Consider the following 24,534-nt stretch of genomic DNA (forward strand, 5'->3'; position numbering starts at 1 on the left):
TCGACCTGAGTTATTATATATAAGAGGTCATATTTTTTGCAATTTCAAAGATTTTCAGATGGTTGGTCCGTTTATGTTTTCATATCCGCACGATTTCTTCAGAATACTTTGACCGATCTATGATTCAAATTGGTAGACTATCATTATGAAATATTGATTTTGAAGCAAACAGTTCAAAGGTCGACTTATATAGGCGTTTAAACATAAAATCAATTTCTGCAAAACATCTAGAGAGTGTTTTGAACTTCGATCATCGAAACGGCATCCTGGTTACTTGCGGGAAAGGAAAGAATCTATTTATGTGTAGCTCCAACGCTCAAATGTCAAGGTCTCAGAGATCTGTTACACGAATTCTGCATAATGTATAGATAACGCTAAGACATACGAAGATCCAACTTCGAAGGCTGGTTACTTGTGGAAAAGCAAGATGCTTAAAAATATTTCGACGTCAACAGATCAAAGGTTAATGCAACAGGGACGTTTAACATGAAATCGGTTTCTGCAATATTTCTAAATAATGCTCTTACCTACCATCATCCAAACCGGAAGGATGGTTGATTAGGAGAAAAGGAAGACTTCTATTTATGTTCACGTCGATAGGTCAAGGTAACATTGTGTTTTTACCTGAAATTCGATTAGATACAGCATAATCACAACAATTTGATCTTTGATCAACGACATTGGTATGTTGGTAACGTTTTAAGAAAATAAGACGCATATCGAAATAGAGATCAAGCGGGCAAATTTTAAGATCACAGAGATTTGTATACATGTAATTGTATTCGTTTGCGTACAATATTTAGAGGACGATTTTACCTACCATTATCCAAACTGATAGGTTGGTTTTAAGGTCAAATATCAAATGTCTAGGTTATAAAGGATTGTTACATTTAGTTCGTTTGCGTTTGATGCTTAGAGAATACTTTGACCCACGATGATCTGAATTGATATTCTAATATATTGTGAGGAACGTAATATGCTAATCGACTTTGGAACCTAAAAGCCGAATGTCTATGCCTAAGAGGCGGGTTATAAGACCGTCGTTAACGAAACATATATTGAAAACACGTTTCCCTATGATCTTCAAAATATGTATGTTGGTACATTGAGATGAACGGTACACGCTTACAGATATTGAAAGACCAACAAGACAAAGACCAAGGTAACAGGAACCTGTAACACGACATTTGTTTCCGCTGTACCTAAACAACAAATTGACCTTTCATGAAAATTGGCTGGCTTTTTACTTCGGAGGACTGAAATACGCCTATTGATATTAAAGTTTTAAACTCAAAGGTTAAGCTCAAGTAGTTTGTAGCATACAAGCCGTTTCCAAACAATATGAAGAGACCGCTTATCTTAAGGATAATATACGTTCGTAAGCTTAATAGTCTTGATGTATGGACGAAACCTACCGATTTTGAGATGAAGAGATCAAAGTTCCTGGTAACTGGCTCATAATATGACAAAGTCGTTTAAAGCATTGCACCTTTTGTTAACTTGTCGGGAACAAACCTGTTGAACAAACACCTCCGACCACCTTCTTCTATGATTTGGGGTAAAGGACGGGGAGAGCAGACATCCCTGGCGGATGCCCTTTGATGTCCGGAAGAAGTCATCTATCTGTCCATTGAGAAGTACTGCGCTGATGGCGTATACGTTGTGTTATTTGATGAATTGCACCATCCCTTCGTCAATGTTGAATCCTTTCAGGGCTATGCCACACGTGGTCGAACTCTTTCTTAAAGTGGATGAAGTTGTAGAAGAGTCCACATTGACGTTGCATGTGTTTCTTAATGATGACTCGGGGTAGGAAGATTATTTTCCACTGTGCTCCGTCGATCTTTTAATCCAGCCTGCTCTTACGCCAGCAGGTCTTCGGCCTTAACCAGCAGCGAAGCATGCCTTTGCTTGGATGGCTGAAAGGGCTGATGGTGCGGTAATTATCGTACAGCTGGAGGTAACCATTTTGCGGTAGCGACAATACCAGGGACTGATTCCACTCCTTTTATGCCAAGATCTTCTGGCACAGCTTTGTAACTGCTGCAATCGATACCTTTCCACCGTGCTTCGTAAGTTTGGAAGGGACGTTGTCCACTTCCGGATATTTTCCTAACTTCAGACTGCGCACCGATACCTCCACTGCTGCCTTTATAATGGACGGGTTTCTGGTCTGGGATCATTCTGAAGGAGACTGGTGTCTGGTTGAAATAGACTGTTAAAGGTCGCTGCAGTATTGGGTCCACCTGTTCAGGACTATGCCAATTTAGGGCAGGAATTTCCCGTCAGCTTTAACACTTGCATTGGGCTGACTGGTTTTCCTAAACTTAATGCTTGGCCCTTTTCATCTTTCTCCTCAACTCCCTGATTGTTTTCTGGGGTATTCTGTCATAGAGTCGTAGCTGGTGTAGTTTTTTCGCATCAGCTTTCTTCTTTTGTCGCATAGGTCTATGATTTCGGTCGTCACCCATGGATTGTCTTCCTTCTCTATCTCCAAATAACTTATTCGACAGATGACATCAGGTTTTCATTTATGTTGTTGGTGATGGTATCAATCTCATCGTCTACAATGTTAAGAGCTCCAAACTTGACTCCTATATGTGCTTGAATGGCCTCTGCTCTCTCTCTTGATTTTTCAATTTCTCCAAGTAAATTCTAATGCGAAAGTTTGTGATGAGCTTGTTCTTTAGCTTCAGCTTGATTGTGGTGCGAACTTACTCACGGTCACTGCCAATGTCTGCGCCAGGAAACGTTATTTTGCTTGCCTTGCTGATACTGGACTTAAGCTGTTGCTTCGCCAGAATGAAATCGATCTGTTTGTGTACTTGCCTATTTAAGCATTGTTACAATCCGTTTTGTAATAAAAACCCGAATTGTAATAATTATTACAAAGTGGGTTGCGATGCATTATTACATTTCGGGTCGGCAGTAACAACCCGTTTTGTAATACAAACCCGACATGTAAAAAATTTGATCATGTCCATTAAATCAGAGATACAGACTTTTTTAGAAGTTATTTTCATGTTTAAATTAGTTTTAGAGTAGGTATTGACTGTCCCCCGACCTTTGTTCTTATAGACTCCATAAAAAAATCATGAATGTAAAAATTTATTACAAAGTAAGTTGCGATGCATTATTACATTTCGGGTCGACAGTAACAACCCGTTTTGTAATAAAAACCCGAAATGTAATAAATTTTACCATGTCCATTAAATCAGAGATACAGACTTTTTAGAAGTTATTTTCATGTTTAAATTAGTTTTAGAGTAGGTATTGACTGTCCCCCGACCTTTGTTCTTATAGACTCCATCAAAAAATCATGAATGTAATAATTTATTACAAAGTGGGTTGCGATGCATTAATACATTTCGGGTCGACAACAACCCGTTTTGTAATAAAAACCCAAAATGTAATAAATTTTATAATGTCCATTAAATCAGAGATAATGAACTTTTTAGAAGTTATTCTCATGTTTAAATTAGTTTTAGAGTAGGTAAAGGACGGAGAGAGCAGACATCCCTGACGGATGCCCTTTGATGTCCGGAAGAAGTCATCTAGCTGTCCATTGAGAAGTACTGCGCTGATGGCGTATACGTAGAGTTATTGGATGAATTGCACCATCCCTTCGTCAATGTTGAATCATTTCAGGGCTATGCCACACGTGGTCGAACTCTTTCTTAAAGTGGATGAAGTTGTAGAAGAGTCCACATTGACGTTGCATGTGTTTCTTAATGATGACTCGGGATAGGAAGATTATTTTCCACTGTGCTCCGTCGATCTCTTAATCGAGTCTGCTCTTACGCCAGCAGGTCTTCGGCCTTAACCAGTAGCGTAGCATGCCTTTGCTTGGATGGCTGAAAAGGCTGATGGTGCGGTAATTATCGTACAGCTGGAGGTAACCATTTTGCGGTAGTGACAATACCAGGGACTGATTCCACTCCTTTTATGCCAAGATCTTCTGGCACAGCTTTGTAACTGCTGCAATCGATACCTTTCCACCGTGCTTCGTAAGTTTGGAAGGGACGTTGTCCACTTCCGGATATTTTCCTAACTTCAGACTGCGCACCGATACCTCCACTGCTGCCTTTATAATGGACGGGATTCTGGTCTGGGATCATTCTGAAGGAGACTGGTGTCTGGTTGAAATAGACTGTTAAAGGTCGCTGCAGTATTGGGTCCACCTGTTCAGGACTATGCCATTTTAGGGCAGGAATTTCCCGTCAGCTTTAACACTTGCATTGGGCTGACTGGTTTTCCTAAACTTAATGCTTGGCCCTTTTCATCTTTCTCCTCAACTCCCTGATTGTTTTCTGGGGTATTCTGTCATAGAGTCGTAGCTGGTGTAGTTTTTTCGCATCAGCTCTCTTCTTTTGTCGCATAGGTCTATGATTTCGGTCGTCACCCATGGATTGTCTTCCTTCTCTATCTCCAAATAACTTATTCGACAGATGACATCAGGTTTTCATTTATGTTGTTGGTGATGGTATCAATCTCATCGTCTACAATGTTAAGAGCTCCAAACTTGACTCCTATATGTGCTTGAATGGCCACTGCTCTCTCTCTTGATTTTTCAATTTCTCCAAGTAAATTCTAATGCGAAAGTTTGTGATGAGCTTGTTCTTTAGCTTCAGCTTGATTGTGGTGCGAACTTACTCACGGTCACTGCCAATGTCTGCGCCAGGAAACGTTATTTTGCTTGCCTTGCTGATACTGGACTTAAGCTGTTGCTTCGCCAGAATGAAATCGATCTGTTTGTGTACTTGCCTATTTAAGCATTGTTACAATCCGTTTTGTAATAAAAACCCGAATTGTAATAATTATTACAAAGTGGGTTGCGATGCATTATTACATTTCGGGTCGACAGTAACAACCCGTTTTGTAATACAAACCCGAAATGTAAAAAATTTGACCATGTCCATTAAATCAGAGATACAGACTTTTTTAGAAGTTATTTTCATGTTTAAATTAGTTTTAGAGTAGGTATTGACTGTCCCCCGACCTTTGTTCTTATAGACTCCATAAAAAATCATGAATGTAATAATTTATTACAAAGTAAGTTGCGATGCATTATTACATTTCGGGTCGACAGTAACAACCCGTTTTGTAATAAAAACCCGAAATGTAATAAATTTTACCATGTCCATTAAATCAGAGATACAGACTTTTTAGAAGTTATTTTCATGTTTAAATTAGTTTTAGAGTAGGTATTGACTGTCCCCCGACCTTTGTTCTTATAGACTCCATCAAAAAATCATGAATGTAATAATTTATTACAAAGTGGGTTGCGATGCATTAATACATTTCGGGTCGACAACAACCCGTTTTGTAATAAAAACCCAAAATGTAATAAATTTTATAATGTCCATTAAATCAGAGATAATGAACTTTTTAGAAGTTATTCTCATGTTTAAATTAGTTTTAGAGTAGGTAAAGGACGGAGAGAGCAGACATCCCTGACGGATGCCCTTTGATGTCCGGAAGAAGTCATCTATCTGTCCATTGAGAAGTACTGCGCTGATGGCGTATACGTAGAGTTATTGGATGAATTGCACCATCCCTTCGTCAATGTTGAATCATTTCAGGGCTATGCCACACGTGGTCGAACTCTTTCTTAACGTGGATGAAGTTGTAGAAGAGTCCACATTGACGTTGCATGTGTTTCTTAATGATGACTCGGGATAGGAAGATTATTTTCCACTGTGCTCCGTCGATCTCTTAATCGAGTCTGCTCTTACGCCAGCAGGTCTTCGGCCTTAACCAGTAGCGTAGCATGCCTTTGCTTGGATGGCTGAAAAGGCTGATGGTGCGGTAATTATCGTACAGCTGGAGGTAACCATTTTGCGGTAGTGACAATACCAGGGACTGATTCCACTCCTTTTATGCCAAGATCTTCTGGCACAGCTTTGTAACTGCTGCAATCGATACCTTTCCACCGTGCTTCGTAAGTTTGGAAGGGACGTTGTCCACTTCCGGATATTTTCCTAACTTCAGACTGCGCACCGATACCTCCACTGCTGCCTTTATAATGGACGGGATTCTGGTCTGGGATCATTCTGAAGGAGACTGGTGTCTGGGTGAAATAGACTGTTAAAGGTCGCTGCAGTATTGGGTCCACCTGTTCAGGACTATGTCAATTTAGGGCAGGAATTTCCCGTCAGCTTTCACACTTGCATTGGGCTGACTGGTTTTCCTAAACTTAATGCTTGGCCCTTTTCATCTTTCTCCTCAACTCCCTGATTGTTTTCTGGGGTATTCTGTCATAGAGTCGTAGCTGGTGTAGTTTTTTCGCATCAGCTCTCTTCTTTTGTCGCATAGGTCTATGATTTCGGTCGTCACCCATGGATTGTCTTCCTTCTCTATCTCCAAATAACTTATTCGACAGATGACATCAGGTTTTCAGTTATGTTGTTGGTGATGGTATCAATCTCATCGTCTACAATGTTAAGAGCTCCAAACTTGACTCCTATATGTGCTTGAATGGCCTCTGCTCTCTCTCTTGATTTTTCAATTTCTCCAAGTAAATTCTACTGCGAAAGTTTGTGATGAGCTTGTTCTTTAGCTTCAGCTTGATTGTGTTGCGAACTTACTCACGGTCACTGCCAATGTTTGCGCCAGGAAACGTTATTTTGCTTGCCTTGCTGATACTGGACTTAAGCTGTTGCTTCACCAGAATGAAATCGATCTGTTTGTGTACTTGCCTATTTAAGCATTGTTACAATCCGTTTTGTAATAAAAACCCGAATTGTAATAATTATTACAAAGTGGGTTGCGATGCATCATTACATTTCGGGTCGACAATAACAACCCGTTTTGTAATACAAACCCGAAATGTAACAAATTTGATCATGTCCATTAAATCAGAGATACAGACTTTTTTAGAAGTTATTTTCATGTTTAATTAGTTTTAGAGTAGGTATTGACTGTTCCCCCGACCTTTGTTCTTACAGACTCCATCAACAAATTATGAATGTAATAATTTATTACAAAGTAAGTTGCGATGCATTATTACATTTCGGGTCGACAGTAACAACCCGTTTTGTAATAAAAACCCCGATGTAATAAATGTTACCATGTCCATTAAATCAGAGATACAGACTTTTTTAGAAGTTATTTTCATGTTTAAATTAGTTTTAGAGTAGGTATTGACTGTCCCCCGACCTTTGTTCTTATAGACTCCATCAAAAAATCATGAATGTAATAATTTATTACAAAGTGGGTTGCGATGCATTAATACATTTCGGGTCGACAACAACCCGTTTTGTAATAAAAACCCAAAATGTAATAAATTTTATAATGTCCATTAAATCAGAGATAATGAACTTTTTAGAAGTTATTCTCATGTTTAAATTAGTTTTAGAGTAGGTGTTGACTGTTCCCTCGACCTTTGTTCTTATAGACTCCATCAAAAAATCATGAATGTAATAATTTATTACAAAGTGGGTTGCGATGCATTAATACATTTCGGGTCGACAGTAACAACCCGTTTTGTAATAAAACCCCGAAATGTAATCAATTGTACCATGTTCGATAAAGTCCCAGATACAGTCTTGTTTAAATTCATTTTCAAGTTTAAATTAGTTTTATAGTAGGTATTGACACTGTTTAGAGTATGTATTTAGAGTAGGTATTTAGGTTAGGTATTTCCCCGACCTTTGTTTTTATAGATTCCATCAACAAATCATGAATGTAATAATTTTTTACAAAGTGGGTTGCGATGCATTATTACATTTCGGGTCGACAGTAACAACCCGTTTTGTAATAAAAACCCAAAATGTAATAAATTTTATCATGTCCATTAAATCAAAGATACAGACTTTTTTAGAAGTTATTTTCATGTTTAAATTAGTTTTAGAGTAGGTATTGACTGTCCCCCGACCTTTGTTCTTATAGACTCCATCAACAAATCATGAATGTAATAATTTATTACAAAGTGGGTTGCGATGCATTATTATTTTTTTTAATTTAAAGTGTATATCATGGACAGTTTCAAGGATTAAAGATGTTACGAAACATCAGTATATTTAAGTTAATTATGATAGTTTACAGTTTTATTGAATCAATACAAGTGTGCAGCTTCAACAGAATTTAAGCAGCAATGACTTTAAGGTATGCACTTTTATAATTAATTTCACCCTATTTCAAGAATGAAATCCCCCTATTTTTCAAAATCAATGGGTGAAAACCCCATTTCTCTAATAATTACCTGGGGCATTGTATAAACCATAATATATACAGGACAATAGCCTTATAATTCCTCTGATAGTCTACGAATCTTCGACATAATTCTACGTCGAATTCACAGTGTATACTAACTTCTAAAAGTGTAAATGTAATGTTCAAATCAAAGTAAGTAAATTGTCGGCTGTAATCAGCCAGTGCTCATTTTCTAAATATAAGTAAACACGTAAATACACTATAGATACTTGAAGAACAATATAATTAACCCGTTCTTACCTGTAAATTTACATCAAAATTAAGAAATCCTTGCCTGAAAACGTTCTGCTCAATGAGACGGAGCGTATTTGAGGACTTTGTACCTAAATCACTAGTTGCAATAATACAACTCCCAGCTATTGACTCTCCGCGTCGCTCTTATGTACTCATTAAAGCTCCGAGCATTCACGAAAAACTACCTAAATCACCTGCTCACTATCATTGTGTTTAGGTTACAATATACTAAATCAACGTAACACCAACACCCCGGCCAACGTACACACCAACACGCCGGCCAATGTACACACCAACATCCCGGCCAACGTACACACCAACACGCCGGCCAACGTACACACCAACACGCCGGCCAACGTACACACCAACACTCCGGCCAATGTACACACCAACACCCCGGCCAACGTACACACCAACACGCCGGCCAACGTAAACGCCAACACGCCGGCCAACGTACACACCAACACTCCGGCCAACGTACACACCAACACCCCGGCCAACGTACACACCCGATCAGTGGAATAAGTGTCAGGATATATGCAGAATCTAGTATTCTTCGAGTTATATTTTAGTGAATTTAATTAATTTATTAACAAGTATGTTAGCTTTTGTTTTACAGCCCTTTTAAACGCTTTAGACAGACAGACAGACAAGTTCACTCCTATATACCCCCCCCCCTAAACTTCGTTTGTGAGGGTATAATAAGGTCTTTTTCTGTCTTTTTTCACATTCAAAATGATTGGAGTGGACATACAAATATATGAAAAGTTCGTTATATACTGTATTTGAAGACAGATACATTTGCCATTGATGTGGTTTTGTTGCTTAAAGGGATCTTTTCACGTTTTGGTAAATTGACAAAATTGAAAAAAGTTGTTTCAGATTCGCACATTTTCATTTTAGTTATGATATTTGTGAGGAAACAGTAATACTGAACATTTACCATGGTCTAAAAATATAGCCATTATATGCATCTTTTGACGATTTAAAAACCTGAAAATTATAAAGCGTTGCAACGCGAAACGATTGAATAATTTCAAAGACCTATCAATATACATGTATATTGATAGGTCTTTGAATAATTTGGAGAGTTCTGTTGTTGTCGTTTAATTTTGTGAAACTATGAAGATTGCTTATATAAAGTATAAAATACGTCACTAATACATATTTGGCAGGATGGCCGAGCGGTGTAATTGGTTTTTACTCCAGGACTCCGGGGGGTCACTGGTTCGAGCCCTGATGAGGGCTACTTTTTTTCCTTTTTTTATTTTATTCTTGATTTTTTTACTGGAGCTTTTTCGATCCAATGTTTACATTTATCATTACAAAGCATTTAATGATAAACTTCAAAACATGCCAAAATCTGTTAAAAGGCCTTTTTGGTCAATTCTATGTTCAAAATAACATAACATAACATAACATAACATTTATTCGGCGTTAAATAACATATAGCAAATTTATAGCATATACACAGTATGTGTTTGAGATAGCAAAGACATGGTACATGTATTTGAGAAGTACAACACAAAATGATGTATACAAAAAGTGGGTAAAACCAAAAAGAAAAAAAACATGTCAAAATCATTCAAAGAATAGAATCAATAAGTCATTTACATAATGAAGATAACATTTCGATGGTGAATTTCATTTACAAAAAAAGTTCTCATTGTTTAAATGATCGATTATATTTTCAATGCTGGATACTATTTAAAGTTTCAAAATTGTTCAATTACACAGTCTTAGTTAAGTAACATTATTACGTAATGCTTATGCTTAAATTACAAAAAATAATGAGTAGATTGTTTTAATCATTTAGCATTAAACATATGTTTGCTGTCTCTTTATTTTAATTGAATATTCTAATTGATAATATCAACATAATATAAAATAATCGCACACGTTGATTTCTTTTACTCTATCCAATACAGTCATTCGATCAAACTTAATATTTTTTACAGTAGGCAAAAGGAAATAATAATCATAGTTAATACGATTCACTTATTATTGTATCTGTTTTAATAGACATACAAAAATGATGGCGTTAACAGCATATATTTTATACTACGTGTATTGTATAATACTAAATGTTCTTGGCGGCATGTTTCGCAACTGCGTCATTCCGATATGAAACGTCAGTATCGGTATATTATAATAGACCCACAGTTTCCACTACTGCGTCAAAGGTACCAAAACCATTTCATAAGAAACAGAATAGAATGTGAATAATTAAGTATAATTAATTAAGTATTATTTTGAATATTCTAGAATGCGTGTTCCACTGTGAATCATCTTAGCGAAACACAACGAACTAAAAAAATATTGTGGATAATAACTGTGAAAACACATTAATTCGTACAAAAAAACAACAAATTAATTTATTATTATTTATGAATGTAATATTTAATATGCATTATCTTACCCCGACTGAGAAAATATGAGGCATTTTCTTGTGTATAACGTTAATAAAACAAATACCTTCCCCTCATTGACTTCTCCATAGAGCATTAGTTATAGACTTGTTAACTTTTAAAAGAAATATTCATTCGAGTTCTATCCTTTTCGTATGCCATGTTTATTTAAAATTGAGTTAAATATATAATAATGTTTATTTGACACTGACATATGTAGACGACTAATGAATTGATCTTCCTGTTTGAGTAGGCTTAGCTACATAGCGGTTTACATACAATAGAAATGGGCCTTGCTCCGTAAAAAGGGGTTTAATACATGTGCGTAAAGGGCCGTCCCAGATTAGCCTGTGCCGTCCACACAGGCTAATAAGGGACGACACTTTGCGCCTTAATGATATTATTCGTTTCAAGAAAGTCTCTTCTTAGCAAATATCAAGTTTAGGCGGAAAGTGTCGTACCTGATTAGACTGTGCGGACTGCACATGCAAATCTTGGACGACACTTTACGCACATGCATTAAACCCCCTTTTCACATAGGGCGGCTCATATGTTTTATTGAACATATCGTACTGAAACAGACGCCATGACTACAAGATTGACTGTTCAGGTCTAGTGAAACATTACATCGGGCCAGAGAACATTTAGTTATGTATACAGTCGGTCTTGTGTAAACTTCACATGTAACTCAAATTGTATAATTATACATTCTTCTGCATTATAAAAATAATTCCTTGACGTGAATTTAAAATGAGTTGCACACTGAAGGCATCTTTCAAACTTCCATTCTTAACGTAGTACTAATTGCCTGTTACTTTCAGATACATATATTCGAGATTACTGCTATGTTTTTATTAACATCGAGCGTAAATTATAGTTTTCAATTATGTCATGTAAATGTGTTTCATCATCCTGAGGTAAGTTAGGCAATTGCAATATAAAGGACCGACTTGTTCGTAAAATTGTTCACAAGTAGCCTACAGTATACGTACATTTCATTAAACACGGAATACGAATACAATTACAACACTGATTAAATCAAATAAATCTCACTCTGTGAAAAGGGGGTTTAATGCGTGTGTGTAAATTTTCGTCCATTATTAGCCTGTGCAGTCTGTACAGTCTAATTAGGGGCGACACACTCCGCATGTATATTTTTAATTGAAGAAAGTCTCTTCATGGCAAAAATCCAGTATGGCTATTAAGAGTCGTCCTTGATTAACCGTTGCCGACTCCTAATAGCACAGAGGTGCAAACATTTGTTTGTATTAACTCCCTTGAACAACATTTTTTTGGGGGGGTAAACTCTGCTTATAAACAATTGCATTCAATAATATTGTTCAACTCTGGATACAAAATCTATTATGCATCAAGATTAAGTACCTTTTACTGTTTCAATTATAGGATAAAATATTATAACATAAACAAATAGGAATTTCTATCAAATTAGTGTTACTAATGCATTTGCTTAATGAATTATCAGTATTTGACCGACGAACCTTTACCTGAAATGAATTTCAAAAATCTAAAATGATTATATCTGTATAAATGTTGAAACTGTTTCGCACCTATTAATAGAATGTTCCTTTAGTAGTCCCCTCAATAAAACTGTAATATATTTGTTAAATATTGCCTCAGAATCAAAAATCACTCTTTATGAAAAGATGTTTAGTTTTTTTTTATTTTAGAGCAGATAGTGCTGGACATAATTACACAATGTTAGTGATCTTATCTATTTCCAGATTGTTATTTGGCATTTGCAAAATCAATCAAAACAACATAAAACAGTTTAAAGTTATCGATAGATTGAATTACTCTCAATTTGTTGAATCATGGGGATTGTATGATATTATTGCCCCTGTTAATAATGAACTTGTTTTCGGGGCAGATAGTTTTGTTGAATTTTATGTTAAAAGATTTAAACTGTAATTGTATTTCTTTTGAACATGATTGATGTCCCATTCAGCTAGGAAATGTTGAAAGTCCTAGGAACTGTAATAGCTAATGCCATCAGAGACTCCCTCCCTCCCTCACATCATCTCATCCCACTTAGTAATATCTTTTTACATTTATGATTGTTTGATGAAAAAATATTAGAACTCAGGTCTGGTGAATTAATTGACAAGATAAAATTTATTACATTTCGGGGTTTTATTACAAAACGGGTTGTTACTGTCGACCCGAAATGTATTAATGCATCGCAACCCACTTTGTAATGAATTATTACATTCATGATTTGTTGATGGAGTCTATAAGAGCAAAGGTCGGGAGAACAGTCAATACCTACTCTAATACTTATTTAAATTGAAAATAACTTCTAAAAAATGTCAGTATCTCTGATTTAATGGACATGATAAAATGTATTACATTTCGGGTTTTTATTACAAAACGGGTTGTTACTGTCGACCCGAAATGTAATAATGCATCGCAACCAACTTTGTAATAAAGTATTACATTCATTGGAGTCTATAAGAACAAAGGTCGGGGGAACAGTCAATACCTACTCTAAAACTAATTTAAACATGAGAATAACTTCTAAAAAAAGTCTCTATCTCTGAAATAATGGACATGATACAATTTATTGCATTTAGGGTTTTTATTACAAAACGGGTTGTTACTGTCGACCCGAAATGTAATAATGCATCGCAACCCACTTGAAATTATTATTACAATTCGGGTTTTTATTACAAAACGGGTTGTAACAGGGTTGTAACAGTGCTTATCATTATTAACACACAAAACATGTAAATCTGTACTATCGGCATCCCGACCGAATTATGTCCTAAAACAAGACTTATTTCATAGATTCCTATGTAGCAGCAAGAATCATTCATATGTACCTTTGTAAAAATGTAAGCAAAGTAATAATTTGTGACGACTTTGGGGCACATTTAAAAAATTGTTATATTGATAAACCATGTCTTAGTTATAACAACAATATAATATTAAAATATAACAATATTTTTACAACAGTTCATTCTATATGAGCTGGTTTAAACCAAACGGTAAGACCACTCTAATGTTCACGCTCATTCACGCTTCAATAGTGCATCCATTTTGTGGTTATTTGTGTTTGTACCAATAATCCTATCATGCAGGCCAATTAATTTCTTGAGAATTGGTATTTTTTGTGACTCAAACGTGAAACCTACTGACATGTGGTTTTCTTTTTAAATATTAAAACGAGTTCACCTTATTTGGCTTGAGTATATATTTAAAAAGTGAAACAGCTTAGTAAAACAAATGTATTCCAAAATCAAAAAAAAACAAACTATACAACGGCTCGGAAAGAAAGAGCTGTTGTTCCCGTGCTCTTCGATATATTAATACATAATTATATTTCTACAAGTTTGTGGTAAGGCTATGGCACTTATTTCGGTGAAGCGCTAGAAAATAGTTGATCTCCTAAATTTCTTGCATTTGTTTTCTTTCAATCTTGGCGATTACAATAATTATAGCACAAATGTAAAACATGACGTAGATCATAAACAGGCCGTGTGAAACCCAATTATGTTTTCTAACCAGAAAGTGTCCTAGATTCCTTGATAGCTACACTCAGATTATTAAAGAATTATTTGCGAAATAAATCACTCTTATCGCGGCCGTAGACACACGTATAAGCCTCCATTCCTAGATTCCTAGATTCATAGATTCAGAGGTAGCCACTGCAAACATTCATATGTATCCTTATTAAAGCCTCGCCTTTTCCATAAATCACCATATCGCGGCAATAACAACGTGCATGTTATATTACTTCATGACATTTGAAAGACCTTTTTTGCTTCGATATCGTTTATTGATTTTTAATAATCTCAATATGTTAAATACAACAACGGCATAAGGTCTGGGTTTAATCCATATTATTTGAACATTTATTGATGACAGTTGTATCTGATAATGTTATCCAGTCTCCAATCGCATACGTACGTTCGTGCTTATAAGTCACACATATTCCGTAAACACATGCATAAATACATCAGTTTGTTCAGCCATTATAAACAACCGTTCATAAACTCTACGTGTTTATGGCATGTAACATACGCATCCAGAAAATTAATGAATAGTGTGCGTATAATTGAACTTTTTTATAAATGTAATTACAAAGTTCTATGCGAACCAATATTGCATTAAATCAAAATATTTAGGTGCATTACATCATAAACATTCGACCGAGAAATATTGTAACCGGAACAATCAGTATATAATAAATGTCATATTATACTACAATATATGCGGGGTCACTCATGTATGGCGTAATTGACTATAGAGCTATAGTAAATATATTTCTAAATCAATACGAAGGACTTTATTATTTAGCATAATACCAAGATCCACAGTAGTATTGGCCTTAATCGGCGATGTATCCGAGCATATTTGGTCATTCAAGCCATTGCGCGTGCTGGTTAAGAATGTACATTACACTTACAGTTTGTAGAATATTTTTTTATTTACAGAAATATTGTGCATACAGCGTGAATAATCATATGAACTATTTATGAACTTAAAGTACATTTTTATTTTGCTGATATGTAGCTGAAGTTTCGATGTCGATAACTTTAACCCATTTATGCCTAGTGGACTCTCCCATCCTTCTAAATTGGATGAATTTATTTCCAAAATTATGGATATCTAGTGTGTTTATTTCTATATTTAGAATATTTCTTACAGAAATTTCTTTAAGCAAACAGCGTAGACCCAGATGAGACGCCGCATCATGCGGCGTCTCATCTGGGTCTACGCTGTTTGCCAATGCCATTTTTCTAGACACTAGGCATAAATGGGTTAAGTATGCTATCATAAAACCTGATGAATGTGCTTGTAAAACTTGACTGATCCTTATTAAGTTATGAATAGTCTTTTCCTTACATACCTCTACGTTCCATTCAGAGAGTTGGTTGATATTAAGCGTCCCCCACCATAAACAGTGTTGGTTTTGTTTAAACTGTTTATATTTAGACATTGCATTTACAGCGATAATATATATTGATATGTTAAACATGTAAGTTCAGATAACACTAAGATAAACTGTAAATACAAATTATAGCAACAGAAGCTATGTATTATGAAAGGTAAGCGTGATATAGAAATATTGATGCCGATGGAAATTAATCATGAATGAAATGGATGAAAACGAAAATGAGGAAGGTGATATGTTTTAGACACTTAATGGACACAAACATACACACAAAAACACAACATATTAAGTAGACATAATAACATATTTTTCTACTATTTTTCTGAAATTGTACACTACAGATTTACAGCTATTAACAGTTACGTGAGGAACATTTATGTGATTTCACCGATCTATTTATAGCCTGTGGCTCTTAACGACTGCCTCTTCTGTGCAAACATACCATGTGACGATGCGATAATGTAGCATAGTGCATCTTAATTATGAATAAATGCACTCCTCAATGACAAGTTTGAATAATGATATGTTCATTGCTGATCACGTTCCGTTCAAAATCTTTCCATTTATCGTAATATTCACATTGCATGTCAATTTGTGAATAACTGATATTATTGCCAATTTACTTATGACTGTAGTTGTTCGCAAGCAAACAACCAAAAAATGTTTATTTACCTGTACTGATACTGTTCATATCACGCTATATAGCATGTTCATTCGAGCCAACGTAGTTTCAAAGGCACGTCTTAATGTAAATTAAGCTACTTGATATAAATAAGACTTTTATTATCACCGGTCATACAAGTGGATAAACTCTACGTTCAGAGGACATACGTCGTGGTCTCAAAATGAACGGCACAAGGTAGGGCTGTGTTGCCTGTTTATGATTTTAACCATTAGTAATACAAATATTATTATCGTTATAAAGTATTATCATAATAAACTTCTTTATTTATTACTTTTATTATGATTGTAATAATACATATTATTATGAATTTTATTATAATCTGTACACAAAGAAAAAAATATAAATAAAGAATAATAGTTTTAGTTGTATTAACTTAAATGAAATAGCGAACACTTTCCGTAAATAAACCTCTTTTTGTGTTACACGAAAATGAAAACATAATATATATTTTTAGATGATTCTAAATAAACATGACAAAATAAAAGTACGGAAAGTCAATCATGTATTTCTTTATATCGTATTATGTTGTACTCATTTTAATTATAAACCAAAACGTGTTGTTCGTCTCTTTACTTGTCGAGTGTCGACCTTTAATGGCGGAAGGCGAATTTTAAGCGAAGCATGATGCGACACGCGACATTTCAAACGAGTAGCGACAATATATGGCGCATATAGCGTGCAATTGTCGTCTTTCGACTTAAACCCATTGAGCACGACATACCGTCGCTTTATTGCTCAATCTCCTATTTTTCCAAAATGAGTTTTTTTATATCGCTGTGTTCGTGAGAACGAGATCTTTAATATGACGTTATTGCATTCAAGATTCAGTCGTCACAGAAGAAGTTTTCCGATTCCATTTTGCTCCATCTCCCACATTTGTACAATCAGGTGAATGCTTTACTGCACCACCCCGGGACTTAGAGCAAAGTAGAATTCACGCTCAGTTCAGCATTAACGATTTTTTTATTTATTTTTTACAAAATGCTCTTCATACATAAAATTGCAAATAACATTGACATATTAACATATTGCAAATAACATTGACATATAATTTAATAAAGTAATAATTTAATTATATTCATATTCTCCGTTTGCTGATAAACACCCCGGTATATTTTTGTCCACATACGTGCATAAAAAGTGAGAAAATAAATGTTAAACCTTTAAATGCGTTGCGTTATTCTTCAAAAAATGAAAATGGTAGTTAGAGCACTAAACCAATCAAGCAACGATACGACATCCAGAGCGACTCTCGACATTTGATTAATACACTTTTTCAAATGTCGCGCGTCGCTCTGGATGAAAAAATATCGGGTGTCGACCATGAAAATATTACACTAAAAGCGGCTCCAAGTTAAAACGTCATAAAGCAAAAATTATCCTAAAGCAAAAATAACAGATAAAATAATCAAAACGGCCACACGTTGCGTAAAATCGGCCATTAAAATGGTTATAATTTATTTGAATTATTATTTACTGGTATTTTTTCATTATTTTACCATGTGAATAAATAAAATAAACGACGAGGAAAGCGTATCATTATAATACAAATTTTAAATCACCTACTTACATAGGAGTCAATGGTTAAAAGATGCTATTGCAGTAATGATTGAATCGGATTTGAGAATAAATGATATTTACGAGTTGTATTTGCATACCGAGTGCTCCCAAATTATCATACAATCTATAAATTGAAAAAAACAACAACATCTTATTGCGCATTCTTTCACAAGATTTAAATTTAAATGACAGCTTTTAGCGACACTAGTTCACAATTTGCGTCTGTAATTACGTTTGCACTTAGAAAAAATATGCAAATTCAGAGTACTTGAATGCAATTTGCATAACTGATACATCGTTTTTTTTTATAAATATTTTGCCGACTGCCTCGTGCAAACTATGAAAACAGGGAGTACTTTAAAATGATATAATATAAAAATCAATATAAGCTCTATTTATTGAAAACCAAATAATTATACAACGTATTAACGCATTAACGTGACGAGCAATTTAAACGTTTACTACGGTAATCACAAACTATAATAAATGCTCGTATTTCGAGACGTCTTGTTCTTCTGCATTTGAAACGAACTGCAAACAACTAACCACAATAACTTGAGTTATATAAATTGTGTGTTTACCGTGTACTGACCGGAACGGTTTGCTATTCATAATAAGTCTCACAATGTCACCACATCCTTAAGTGGATAAATTTTGTGTTAATTAGACATAATAACTGGATGTAAAATCTCAATTAACGGGAAAAGTCACCACTTCATCATCATCATCATCATCATCATCATCATCATCATCATCATCATCATCATCATCATCATCAGCATCATCATCATCATCATCATCATCATCATCACCACCATCACCATCCTCCTCCTCCTCCTCCTCCTCCTCCTCCTCCTCATCATCATCATCAGCATCATCATCATCAATCATCATCATCATCATCATCATCATCACCATCACCATCACCATCATGCATCATCCTAATTATCATCATCATCATTATCATCATCATCATCATCATCATCATCATCATCATCATCATCATCATCATCATCATCATCATCATCATCATCATCATCATCATCATCAGCAAAATATACTTATAATAATACTAATACAACTAATAATAATTAAAAAAAAAAAAAAAAAAAAAAAAAAAAATAATCATAATTATAATAATATAAATAATTATAATACTTAGTTATTATTCTTAGTAGTAGTAGTTGTTGTAGTAGTAGTGTAAGTAAGATAGTAGTAGTAGTCAGTAAGTAGTAGTCAGTAGATAGTAGTAGTCAGTATGTAGTAGTAGTCGTAGTAGTGAGTCGTATAGTAGTAGTAGTAGTAGTAGTAGTAGTAGTCGTCGTAGTCGTCGTAGTAGTAGTAGTAGTAGTAGTAGTAGTAGTAGTAGTAGTTGTAGTAGTAATGATATTAGTAGTAGTAGTAGTAGTGGTAGTAGTAGTAGTAGTAAAAGTAGTCGTAGTAGTAGCAGTCGTAGTAGTAGTAGTCGTAGTAGTAGTAGTCGTAGTTAGTAGTAGTAGTAGTCGTAGTAGTAGTAGTAGTAGTAGTAGTAGTAGTAGTCGTAGCGTAGTAGTAGTTTTTAGTCGTAGTAGTCGTAGTAGTAGTAGTAGAAGTAGTAGTAGTCGTAGTTGTTGTAGTAGTCGTAGTAGTAGTAGTAGTAGTAGTCGTAGTAGTAGTAGTAGTAGTAGAAGTAGTAGTAGTAGTAGTAGTAACAATTTTGTGATCCCGCCTAGAAATTTCGTAGCGAGTAAAGTCGACATATTGAGCGAATATTAATACTAAATAAACACTACTAACTATCTTGATGATACTTCTGGAAAGTGAGCGGCATTTAATAATTAATACACATTATAAAAGATATCAAATAACAAATACCTGTATTGGCACGACTGTCGCAATCTATTAATGTACAAGATAAATAATACATTACTTAGTTAGTAAACACGATTTGTTTTCGCTAACCTCGTATGCTTAAAGTATGCCTGTTCCATGCTACCATATTTAATCGTTTATTACATTTGTTCGGTGCTCAGATAAAGGGCAAGATTGCTGAATTGATGAATGCAACCTTTATGTGAAACTCAATTCTGCACTTCGCTGGTAAAAAGCTCGATTCACGACATTATGTTACGTAAAATATATTAATCATTTAAAAATGCTTACATACAAGCTATTCATTTTCCTTTTAATATTGCTTTATGAAGAATCTGTTTTAAAGATTTAAAGAATTATCATAACAGTATCTCTACTGTGCTTTGTCACGTTGGGATTATACGTTTGATATATTTGTGTTAACATGTGCAAATTGTTGTTGACGATACATTTTGCCCACATTAGTCCTGCATTGTTAAAATCCTAAATTATCTAAGGCTTTACTGTTTTATTGTTTGTGTATTGCATACGCTATTGCCAGTGGGTGTAGACTGCACACGCATTGTTGCGTACTTTTCCAGCACTGACTCTTTGACCAAGAGCCAGGTCAAGTACCGGTCAGGCAGTAGCCGCGTGCTCGTGTTCCTCGTGGTGTTGTTTGCACTGACCACGGTGGCATTGGCAGTTGTGGTAGCAGTGACCGTGCTGAAGGTCAAGGACAAAGGTATAATATTTCAAGGCTATTCCATGTCGAGTATTACCTCTATTTGTATATAACACAGCTTAAATACAGTTATGTTACTTAATTTGTTAACCTTTAAACGTTTTTATAATATAATTGTTATAGCTTGACATAATTAACCAGTCTCTTACACTCCATAAATATTGATTGATTGGCTTAGATTGTTTCCTATATTGGCAGTCGGTTTTGATTGTTCATGTTATGAATCAGTTGTATGACGCCATAACATTATTAGTTGAGTGGTACGCTTTAATCAATTTAATTCGATTCAAGTACAGAAATTTATAAATGATCATATTGGTAATTTAATGTATTCATGCATACAGGCTAATATTTGTTACATTAAATAGACAGATAAATGCTGTTCTTTATGTAACGCCGTTTCGGCAAATCGTTTCTATTTTTCGGTAAATTAAAAAGAAATGGAATGCAAATACCCAAATTATTAGAAAATGTCAGTACATCATTACGTTTCTTGTATTGAATTTCCAGAGACCCCAGTTCCTGTCGCTACGCAACCACCAGCACCAGTGGAAAGCTCCACAATAATTGGTTATAGAAAATACTTTATTTAAATTAAAATCTTATATTACTATGCACGCATGCAACTTTTTAAATTGATTTGCTATAATGTTGCTCAATAAATTAAAATACACTTTAAAATATAAACAGATAAATGTTGTTCTTTATGTAACGCCGTTTCGGCAAATCTGTATCTGTTGAATCTGTTTATTTAAGGTCGCAAATTAACCTGAACAATAAGCAGTCTTTTCTAATATTATTCGATCAACTAATATTTCTTATTCAAATCTAACTTGTAAAACAATTCTTGTTTGAAATGAATACGTTTAAACTATTTCAAATTTTGTTTTACAAAATATGATAAAATTGGCTAAGTAAATGTATTTTCCTCAAGTTAATTTTTTGTATAAGTTACTTAAACGATGACAAGATACGTTGACGTATGGATATTTTTGACATTTTTTCTTTACAAACATTCTTTATAGTGGTGAAGTGTTTTCCATACGTTTGTAACATAGGGACTATTTTACCATGCCTATAAACTCAATTTTAAATGCCGTGTTGAAAGAGCACAAGAACTAATAATAAATAGTGATGCAATTTTATAACAAATAAGTTCATTTATATCGAACTTTTGTAAAATGAATGGTATATTGTGTCTATTTAATTACGCTGACATGCATAAGTTTTGAGCAAGTTTTCTGTAAAGATCAGGTTAACATAGCGATATACTTGCACGTTGCGCAAACTTTGTCTTTTCAGCGGAGCCGGAAGTATGCCTTACAGAGGGCTGCGTTATGGCGGGTGTGTAGAATACCAACAACAAATATAACAGGGAACGAACAATAAGACATAACTTTTTTCTTTTAACTCTTTTTTGGATATAAAAAATATGGTCCCAAATTTGTTATTAGCTACACTCTTCTTATACTAATTACATATTTGGCTTATATTTTCACTGCTGAATAACTTTAATTTGTAGGTGATTGTAAAAGAATGAGTTTCTATCTGTAAGTCATTATGTGGAATAATGGCTTTTGAGTAAAGATGATTTGCTATGTGGAAGCAACTGAAAGTTTTATTTATATGTGTCCATACATGTGTAATATCAGTATATGTGACATATCTAGTTACAAATACCGTTTCAACCAATTAAAAAGGATGTCTCGTTTATCGTTTGTTGTAAACAATATATATATTTAGCCGCCAGGGTGCGTGGCGCCATGGATACTGAGGTGAACCCATGCGATGACTTTTTCAACTTCGCGTGTGGTACGTGGATTCAAAAGCACGTTATCCCAGAGGACAAGAGTTCGTTTGGCACTTTCACCCAACTCCGTGATGACGTTGATATCATAGTAAAAGGTAAAAGGTGTGCGTACGTTTTAGATGTACGAAAATTACGACGAACGCATTGACCTAACACTCCGTGTCGCTATAACTTAATGGTAATTAATGTCACTGTCTTGACTTTCGAGCAAGATATCTAAACAGTTGTAGGCATTCAAATTAAAGCATTCACCTGACCTTAGGCTCAGTAGCGTATTCGATATTTATTATCATATTACGTGTTTGCAAACTGGAATATATTTATTTATGACTTTTTTATAGAGAAGATGCCTATACTCAAATAAAAAACAACAGCAAGTTCATGAATATATTTTCTTTAGCGTAATTTCAATATTAACCGCTTAAAAAATCTACCTAAACTGTCTTGTCGTTATCAAAGGTGACGCTTAAAATGCGATACAATCCTTACGGAATGTCTGGTTTAAATACAGTTTTGTTATCATTTGTGAACAGTTTTTACACAATTTTAAAGCTGGGAAATAATACGAAAATCTGCATAAACATATCAGACTGGGTGTTTTGGTATTGGCACATATTTCTGACCACTTATAAAGCTAATTATGATGTAAATATACTTTCTATAGTGTTCGAACATTATTGGTACAAATATATTGTTGTAAATGATAGTGTTTTCCTACAGCAGCATTCGAAGGAAAATTAATTTCATACTTGATAGGAGACTTGAGTATGTTTTGGTGGAAATATATGTTGACATGATCTAAGCATTTTCGGTTTTTTAATAGACCACTACGGTATTTTTACACTTTACATTTAATTTCGAAAAATTGCACATTTATAACAGTTAGAAGTGTTACTATCAATCCGCAATTTAATTTTAAGCGCCTTCCAGACCTGAGTGATTGAACAAAACGAAGAAGAGAGGAGACACAATAATCGGTTTCATTTCACAAACTACATATAAAATGCGCGTGTTTTCACAGGTGTTCTTGATGTTGCCGACAAGCACGACGACCCGGAAGTGGTTACAAAGGCAAGGAAATACTACAAGGCATGTGTAGACGAAAGTAAGGCGTAAAAGATATTTTGTTTCTTTCTTGATATTTGTTTTGACAAATTCTTTTTTGGTGTCTACTGTCTGACTGTCTGTCTGTTGTCTGTCTGTCGGTCTGGTCTGTCTGTCTGTCTGTCTGTCTGTCTGTCTGCTGTCTGCCTGTCTGTCTGTCTGTCTGCTGTCTGCTGTCTATCTGTCTTCTGTTCTTCTGTCTGTATGTCTGTCTGCCTGTCTGTCTGTCTGTCTTTCCGTTTGCCCGTTTGCCTAACCGGCCGTCGAACTGTCGTTCTGTCGTATACAAAACATACATACACTAACATTTGGTGCATGTTCATGTTAACATACTGGGACAATTACAAGGAAAAGGAAGCCATGTGCGTGTTTGTTTTCGTTTCCAATCAGATAGTTTTAAAAACAGCAGCAAAAAACACACAAACAAACACAAACATCATCACGAACAAGAAAGCACATACATACACTGTATTTCTGTTTGCAGAGAAAATTGAAGATGGGCCTAACCTATATCCAATCTTATATGACGGCACTTGGCGGATTCCCAGTCCTTGCTTCGAAACCTGGAGAGGCAACTGGGTTTCAGCTGGGTTCGACTGGGTGAATCTTTTGGTGAGGACTAGAAATGAACAAATAGCTTGCCTCTGATAGACGTAGGTGTGACGCAGGATGACAAGAACCCATCGAAATATATCCTTCGTAAGTAGTAAACAGTTAGTGCTAACTGCGTTATAAGTATAAATTTATGTCACCCGACGTCCGCCGATCCTTAAATCCTCGATTCAATAACATATTAATTTTTTTTAGATATCGTTATTTCTTTTAAAACTCTCATAGTTCGTGTTTGCTTAATATTTTTGAATAATTAATAGCATGTTTGGGTTTATTTGAAATATGTTGCCTTGATGGGCCAATTAGATTTGTATATGTAATATGAATATCAAATAGCTGTTGCGCTCAAAACTCTCTTTCACCCTATCATATCTCCACTCCAACTGTAAGTACTAAACATATATCAAGCATCCATAA

General features: G+C 34.9%; 1 protein-coding gene across 1 annotated transcript in view; it reads left to right on the forward strand.

Moving 5' to 3' along the window:
* The first annotated feature begins 16,473 nt into the window (after nt 1–16,473).
* Nucleotides 16,474–24,534, forward strand: part of LOC127881439 (neprilysin-11-like) — a 9,045-nt gene continuing 984 nt past the window's right edge. The window contains exons 1-7 of the mRNA XM_052429334.1: nt 16,474–16,630; nt 20,449–20,591; nt 21,102–21,161; nt 21,894–21,935; nt 22,335–22,496; nt 23,423–23,506; nt 23,990–24,117. Coding sequence (XP_052285294.1) covers nt 16,617–16,630; nt 20,449–20,591; nt 21,102–21,161; nt 21,894–21,935; nt 22,335–22,496; nt 23,423–23,506; nt 23,990–24,117 — 633 coding nt within the window. The 5' untranslated portion in view covers nt 16,474–16,616. The remainder of the gene's footprint in view (nt 16,631–20,448; nt 20,592–21,101; nt 21,162–21,893; nt 21,936–22,334; nt 22,497–23,422; nt 23,507–23,989; nt 24,118–24,534) is intronic.

The sequence above is a fragment of the Dreissena polymorpha genome, chromosome 5 (genome assembly GCF_020536995.1).
Source record: "Dreissena polymorpha isolate Duluth1 chromosome 5, UMN_Dpol_1.0, whole genome shotgun sequence".
NCBI lineage: Eukaryota > Metazoa > Mollusca > Bivalvia > Myida > Dreissenidae > Dreissena > Dreissena polymorpha.